Source organism: Falco peregrinus, chromosome 4, assembly GCF_023634155.1.
Source record: "Falco peregrinus isolate bFalPer1 chromosome 4, bFalPer1.pri, whole genome shotgun sequence".
In the NCBI taxonomy this organism is placed as follows: Eukaryota; Metazoa; Chordata; class Aves; order Falconiformes; family Falconidae; genus Falco; species Falco peregrinus.
The window spans coordinates 120,029,947-120,036,975 of NC_073724.1; the positions used below are offsets into that span (position 1 = coordinate 120,029,947).

Sequence of the window (7,029 nt, forward strand, 5' to 3'; positions counted from 1 at the left end):
CGCACCCCTCCAATAGCAGCCAGTTTTAGTAACAAACGTTTATTTCAGATGCTGGCGGCTTTTCCACGTGGCCTGGATGGAAACGATAAAGAGTGAAGCGCAAAGCTGGGGTGGTGCTGGGCGCAACAGGCGAGCTTCACCCCACCGTCCTGAGCAGGGAAGGGCACCAGGACTGGCCGTTGCCTACTGTGAGATGGCTAAGTGGGCGAGCTGCTCTGGGCCTGGGGATGAGGAGGACAGGGTGGCTCGGCAGCCCTATCCCAGCCTTGCAGGAAGCAGAGCCCAGCCATGCTCAGTGTGGTGGGCCAGGCCTCCTGCTCAGTCTCTGCCCATAGCTGCCAGGGAGGATGGAGGTGCTGCCATAGATTTGGTGCCAGTGACTGAAGCCTGCAGAGCAGCTCCAGAGAAGGCAGCATTGTCTGTACCGTGTGTCCGTGGCTGGCTCAGGGTAAGGGGGCATTCCCTGCTCCCCCTTGGCTCTGGGGTTAAAGAAGGCACTTGGGGGTGGTGGGGAGGGGAAGCATGGCAGCGTCAGGTGGCTGGGAGGCACCTCCCTCTCTACTTCTCCTGCATCTTCTCCAAGATGGGCACGATCATGTCAAACTTGGGGCGCTTGGCTGGGTCCTCATTCATGCAGATCTTCATCAGCTTGCAGATGTGTGGGGATATGCCAGGTGGGATGGTTGGACGTAGCCCCTCCAGTGCCACCTGGGAGCATGGGAGAGCAGGGCCACATCAGCAATCTGGGCCCAGCCCTGCATTTGACAGGCAGAGCCCATACCTCCAGGAGTGTGGGTAGGTTCTCCTCAGGTAGTGGGCCTTGCCCCTGCTGCCTGCTTGGGCCCTGTTGTGCCCTGGCTGTCTGGATCGGGGCATTCTGCCCAGCCCTCTCCTCACCTTCATGCCTATCTCCATGTTGGACAAGTCTGCGAATGGCACCTCACGGGTCACCAGCTCCCACAGCAGCACTGCGAAGCTCCACATGTCAGCCGAGCGCCTGTTAATTTCCTCTGGCTTCTTCTGCAAGGCTGTAGGGAAGCCAGCATGGGGGGCTGAATGGGCCCAAGGGGTCGGAAGGGGCCAAGCAGCAGGAGGCAGCTGGCTACCGGGCACTCACCTTCTGGTGCCACCCAGGCTGGCGCGTACATCCTCCCTGGGCACTGGAAGGAGAACTTCACGTCGGCCATGCTGAGTCGTGCTGTCATGTCCTCATCGATCTGGGGAGAGGGGGATGGTCAGAGGGGAGCCTGCCCTGCCCCAGTCTGTGGGGCTGGGCAATGCAACACTGGCACTCACCATGATGCTGCGGCTGTTGAGGTGGTGGCGTGGAATGAGGGGCTCCAACGTGTGCAGAAAGGCCATGCCCCGTGCAATGTCAAAGGCGAATTTCACCGCCTGCATCTGGTCCACCACAAAGTCTGCAGGGAGTCAGGTGGCATGAGGGTAAGCAAGCGAGGCAGGGTGCCATGCCACTTGCAGTGTGTGTGGGAAGGGGGTGGTGTTGGCAGGCACACAGCACACGGGGTGTGGGGAAGGCATGCAGACTGGAGATAGAGCTCGCCTCAGGGCCCCCCCCCACCCCGTGTTGCAACTGGAGGGGTCCCTGCTACTCCCCCGAACACACGGAGAGGCAACTTCTCCAGGATGAAGAGACTAGCCTCCACCCTGTCTCTGTCACCCCATCAGCACTCACTTGTCCCCTCATGTAACACGTTGTAGAGGGAGCCATAGGGCATCCAGTGACTGATGACAATGGGGTGCGGTGCTGGGGGGGACTGGCAGGCGCCCAGCACCGGCAGCACATTGGGGTGAGAAAAGATCCTGCAAGAGAAGCAACAGCCCTGAGAACAGTGGGTGATGCCCACACACCCCCCCCCCATTGCCCCCCTGCCCTTTGCCGTCCTCCCAGGGCTTCCTCACAGCTGCTGGGCACCACTCTGGAGTGCTCCCACCCGACCCTGCAGACCTGGTTGCCCCTGACCTATTTTGTATCCCTCTGGAGAGAAGAGCATGCCTGCCCTTGAGAGCCACAGACACCTTGGGGAAGGATGTCAGCACTCACCGCAGCTTTGGGTATTCCTCATTGAAGTCTCGGCTCTTCCGAGTTGTCCAGTCCCGGATTTTCAGCATTTTGATGACAATGTCGTTGCCTTGCCAGCGCCCTTTCCACAACTGCAGATGGAGACAGTTGCTGTGGGAGGGCCACACAGTCCCTGAGCCCCTCCTGGCCCCTTGCGCAGGGCTGTGGGGCCTACAGAGCCCACAGAACTGATGGGTCCACAGCGATGTGGAGCAACCACGACAAAGCACGACAGTGAACCCTGCCCTTTCAATCCCAGGCTGGTGCCTTTCCTCTGCGTGGGCCAGCCTCACACTTGGAGGTGGAAACCCACCAAGCTGTCATGCCCCCACTCTGTGCTCTGCAGCCAGCCAGAGGCTGGGGGGAGAGCAGTGGTCTGCATGGGTGCAGCTACCCTGTCCCAGGGGACAACAGCCCTGTGTACCTCTCCTGACTGGTTCTCGTTGAGTTTTTGGCTCAAGCTCAGCTGTTTGAAGTCTATTCCAGCAAGTTTGTTAAGAGTTCCGTTTCCTGCAAGAAAAAGATGAGATGCAGCCTGTGGCTGCACGGACCTTCCTCTTGATGTCCACCTGGGACTGCAGAGGGTGGCAGTACCAGTGGGGTGCCCACCCTACCGCGCAGGAGAGCTCTGCTCTCCCCTCAACAGTGTGCCCCATTAAGGAAGGCTCTGCCCTTACTGGGACGCGTGCGGGTTGTGCCCTTCCAGAAGGTATCCTTGTAGGGGATCTTGGTAAGGCTCTGGCCCAGCTTCTCAGCACGCTCTGGAGAGGGACAAGGAGTTTGGTAGCCCAAGCAGAGAGCTCAGTGATGCCGAGTGCGGGAGCTGCAGGCAGGTTCTGGGGTCAGGATGAGAACCTACTACCTTTCAAGACCTCTCGCAGTGGCATCTTGGCTTTGTCAATGGGTGTCTCACCGTATTTGTTTGCAATGCTGACCAAGGCCCCGTTGCCCACCAGGTCCTGAGGGAGAAGAAAGTAAGCATCTGCAGAGTTTGTATCCTCAGCCTCTTCAACTGCACCCAGCCTCCTGCCTCATCCTTCCTTGCCCTCCCCGTGCCTCCCTCAGCCACCTCCCTTGCCCTGGGCTCCTGCTTGTGTCCCAGGTGCTTCCATTCACCTCTGCCACTTGGTCATGTCCCCAGAAGCAGGCATAGTGTAGAGGTGTGTTCCCGTGCTCGTTCACCGCATTGATGTCTGCTTTGAACTGGATCAGCTGGGGGCAGAAGGACAAACTCATAAATATGTTCCCTTCCACCCAGCACCTTGCCCTGGGAATGGGCAGAAGCACCAACAGCAACACCTTTGCTGCCTTGGTGCTGGCAAGGTCTGCTGTTGGGAGGGGGCTGAGACTGGAGGCTGGGCTTTTGTGGGGAGGGTGCAGGTGCTCCAAGGTGCCGAGGTGGGGATGCAGTAAGCTTGTGGCAAGGAAGCTGGCAGGTGACAGCGGGGAGTGTGTCCTGGGTGGAAAGGGCAGAGGGCTGCAGAGTCCTTGCTCAAGGCCGCACAAGGCATGAGGTGGGTGCCTGGAAGGTGGTGGGGAAGGGGCAGGGTGTGGGAGGCAGGTACCTTCTGCACGATGTCACGGTGGCCGTGGCTGGCAGCCAGGTGCAGCGGGGTGTCGTCACCGCGGTTCATGACATTGATTCGTGCTCCCCGCATGATAAGCATGTCGACCACGTTGGAGCGGCCCTCGCGGCAGGCCCAGTGCAAGGGGCTGAAACCATGGTCATCCCTGCGGAGGCGGCGAGGACAGCTCTGCTGAGTGGCTGCAGCCTGCCCACTGCGTCCTCCCCTGGCCCAAGAGAAGGGCCGAGCACCGCCAGGGTGCTGCTGTGGCACCACAGCCAGGCAGGTATCGCCCTGCGTGCCCACACACAGGCCACGGAGGTGAAGGGGACAGGCTGAGTGATTCTCCCCGTCTCTCCCATCCCCATGAGGGCCCCAGAGGCCCTGGCCAAATCTCATCTTCTCCAGGGCTGGATCACAGAGATGCTGGCAGGAGCTGGATCCCCTCCCCGGCCCCCCCCTCGCTCTGGCAGTGCCTGGCCAAGTAAGGGAGGAGGAGACCAGCCAGGCCTTAAAAGGAGCTTAGGGCCTGGCAGGGGGGAGCGGCTGCAGCCCCAGCTGCCCCCCAGCTCCCCGGCATGGCAGATCCCATCTACTCCCCTGACACCACCCCCACAGTCACGGGGTACCCCAGCACAGGCACCTGGGACCAAAATGCCCCAGCAAGTGCTAGCTGGCCTCCAATCCTTCAGGCAGGACCCATGGGACCGGGACGCCCAGGAGGGACTGACAGACGTGCCCAAGGGAAGGCCCCTCATCCAGAACAAGTTCAGGAATGATGCTGCCATGGTCCAACAAAGGATCTTCAGTGTGCGGGCAGAAGGCTGCACCTGCCCACAGGCAATGGAGATGTCTGCTCTAAACTTTGTGGCTGGCCTGAACGCCACTCCTGAAAGGCAGGCAGGCAGCATGTTGGACCGCATGGTCCCGGCAGGAGCTCCTGGAGCAGGGTATGTGCTGTGAGGAGCAGAGATCTGGGGCAGGTTGGCCGGGGATGAGTGCCCTGCGCAGCAACTGGCCCTGGGGTCATTCCCAGCCCTCCTGCTAGACCCCGACCGTGCTTCCACATGTCAGCTGCAGTGCTCCCAAGAGAGGGGACACGAGAAGCGGTCACCCAGACATGCCAACCACCCTGGGGACAGGGCGATTCTCCCCAGCACCCCCAGCCTGACCGCTGGATGAGACGCGTTCCATCCCACGACCGCGCAGCGAGGAAGCGGCTGGAGGATGTGCAGCCCTCATGCCTCAGCGATGCGGTAACTTCCTCCCGGCGGGGAGGAGCCGAATCCCACTCCCTCCCCAGGACACGGAGCGGAGCGGAAACAAGCCCCAGCCCTGGTCCAGCATCCTCAGCCAGTGGCGCAGCTGAGTGGGCGACAGCACCCTGGCAGGTCCAGCCCAGGCCAGGTCCTCGCCTGCTCACCCCTGGTTGAGGTCGTTCTCGGTGTTGTCCAGCCAGAGGCGCACAGCCACCGCGTTGCCCTCTCGGCACTGCGTGAAGATGTCGTCCATCGCGGCTCTCGCTGTGGGGAGGGGTGCGTAAAGACACGGGGCCCAGCTGTGGGGCTGGGCTCCCTGTCCCCCTTTCCCACAGGCAGCCCGGGGACCTGGACATCGCTTCCCACAGCCCCTCTGCTCCTGGCAGCCCCCTCAGCTGGGGTGTCTCCCTGGGGAGCAAGGACAGGAGCCTCATGTTCCCCCTCCTTGGCAACCCTGCAGAAAACCGTGAGGACTGCTGGAAGGCTGGGGACAGAGCTGGACTCACAGCTGAACGGGAAGTTCACAGCTGACTTCAGCATCACGAGCGCCTGCAGCAGCTCGCAGGAAGCAGATTGGGCATCCACAGGCTTATCGCCAGGACCAGCCAGAGCTGGGTGTCCGCATCTCCCAGAAAGGCCATGGTCCCCAGCTCCGACCCAGGCTCGGCTGAACTTGTCACAGCATCACGCTCAAGAAACTGAGACCCCAAAGGTCCACAAGCTTCCCCTTTCTCCACTCTAATCAACCGACACCCCAGGCCACAGCCAGGCAGAGAGCGCGTCCTGGTTCCATTTTAGACCCCCTCAACAACAGCAGCCTCACTGAGACCCAGGGCCACGCTGCCCCAGGCTCCCAGCAGCGCAGGGATGTGCCATCCGTGCCCGGCAGGTACTTTCCTGCTGGAGGCTCTGCAGCACCCAGTGGGGGTGCGGGGCTGCCCTCGGCAAGTCGCACAGTGCAGGCGGCCAGGACAGACCCGGCACGGTGCCCTCAGTGCACACTGGCACTGGGCCTGGCGCTGCCCCCGGCTGCAGCAGGACCCCCCACCCATCCTGCGCAGGCAGGACGGGCCCCAGCACGCTCTCTGCGCGTGGCAGCTTGCCCCCCGAGGGTGGCCGCCCTGCCCGTGGGGCCAGGGATGCAGCAGACCCCTCAAAGGGGCAAACTCTGGTGAACCGGGCGCCTCCCGGGCAGTACCGGCCCCGCTGCCCGATCAGCGGCTGCGGAGGACAGACAGCGTAGCTCCGCTCGGGGCCAGCGCCGTGCCCTGACGGCCTGCGGGTCCTGCCGCCCCCGGAGCCCCGCGCTGCCTTCACCCACCCACCCGGGACGGCACCAGGGAAAGGGCACCCCAGCGACACCCCGTCCCCGGCCAGCCCTGCGGCGCTCGCACCCGCTATCGCCAGCGCCTCCCGGGCACCGGCCGGCCCCCGGCTCCGCCCAGGGCTGCCGCGCTCCCGGCTGCCACCACCCCGGCTGCCGGGCCCCCCTGACCGAAACGAGCGGCCCCGCCGAGCCTCCGCCGCCCCTCTCCCCGCCGCTCGGGCCGTGGCCCCGTGATGCGGAGCCGCAGGCCGCCCCCCTGCCCCTCCCCGCAGCCCCCCGCAACCCCAGGGCTCGCCCCGGCCGCGGCATCCGTCCCGTCCGACGGCACCGATCCCTGGCCGGGCCGCGGGGCCCGGGGCAGCGCTGCGTGTCTCCGCCCGGCCCTACTCGGCCCACCGCGGCCACGGCTGCCGCCAGGTCCCCCAACCCCGTTTTGTCCGTTTCCCGCCCCGGCCCCAGGCCTGCTCCCTCCCGGCCCGGCCGCCCTTACCGGCTCCAGCGGCGGCGCAGGGCGGCGGCTCGGCGAGCGCGGGGCAGCGCGTGGGCTCCGCCCCGGACCGCCCGCCGCCAGCGCCCCCTGCCGGCCGCCCCCCGCACGGGCTGCACTCGCCGGGGCACCGGGCAGCGGCGGAGCGCAGCGAGGGCGGCGGCGCAGCGAAACGAGGGCGGCACCGGGCGCGGCGAGGTCGGGGGCGCGGCCTGGGCAGGGGGCGCGGGGCGTCGGCCCAGGAGCACCGGGATGGGGCGGCGCTAACCGGGGCAGGGCGGGACTAACCGGGGCGGGGCGGGGCGCCCGCG

General features: G+C 64.7%; 1 protein-coding gene across 4 annotated transcripts; it reads right to left on the minus strand.

Annotated features, from left to right (window-relative positions):
* Positions 1 to 20: 20 nt before the first annotated feature.
* On the minus strand, positions 21 to 6,980 carry ILK (integrin linked kinase). 4 transcript variants are annotated; one of them, XM_055801833.1, is made up of 13 exons: positions 6,722 to 6,946; positions 5,069 to 5,168; positions 3,646 to 3,811; positions 3,197 to 3,292; positions 2,943 to 3,039; positions 2,758 to 2,841; positions 2,505 to 2,590; positions 2,063 to 2,172; positions 1,694 to 1,821; positions 1,297 to 1,418; positions 1,118 to 1,217; positions 898 to 1,028; positions 21 to 708 (listed from the first exon to the last, which is right to left on the minus strand). In XM_055801833.1, exons 2-13 carry the CDS (start codon positions 5,155 to 5,157, stop codon positions 559 to 561), a joined length of 1,359 nt encoding a protein of 452 aa, XP_055657808.1. In that variant the 5' UTR covers positions 5,158 to 5,168; positions 6,722 to 6,946; the 3' UTR covers positions 21 to 558. The 4 variants fall into 4 exon arrangements, with proteins under 4 accessions (XP_055657808.1, XP_005230838.3, XP_055657812.1 ...); XM_005230781.4 differs by lacking the exon at positions 6,722 to 6,946 and adding an exon at positions 5,411 to 5,853; XM_055801837.1 differs by lacking the exon at positions 5,069 to 5,168 and having other exon boundaries at positions 6,722 to 6,980.
* Between the last annotated feature and the right edge of the window lie 49 nt (positions 6,981 to 7,029).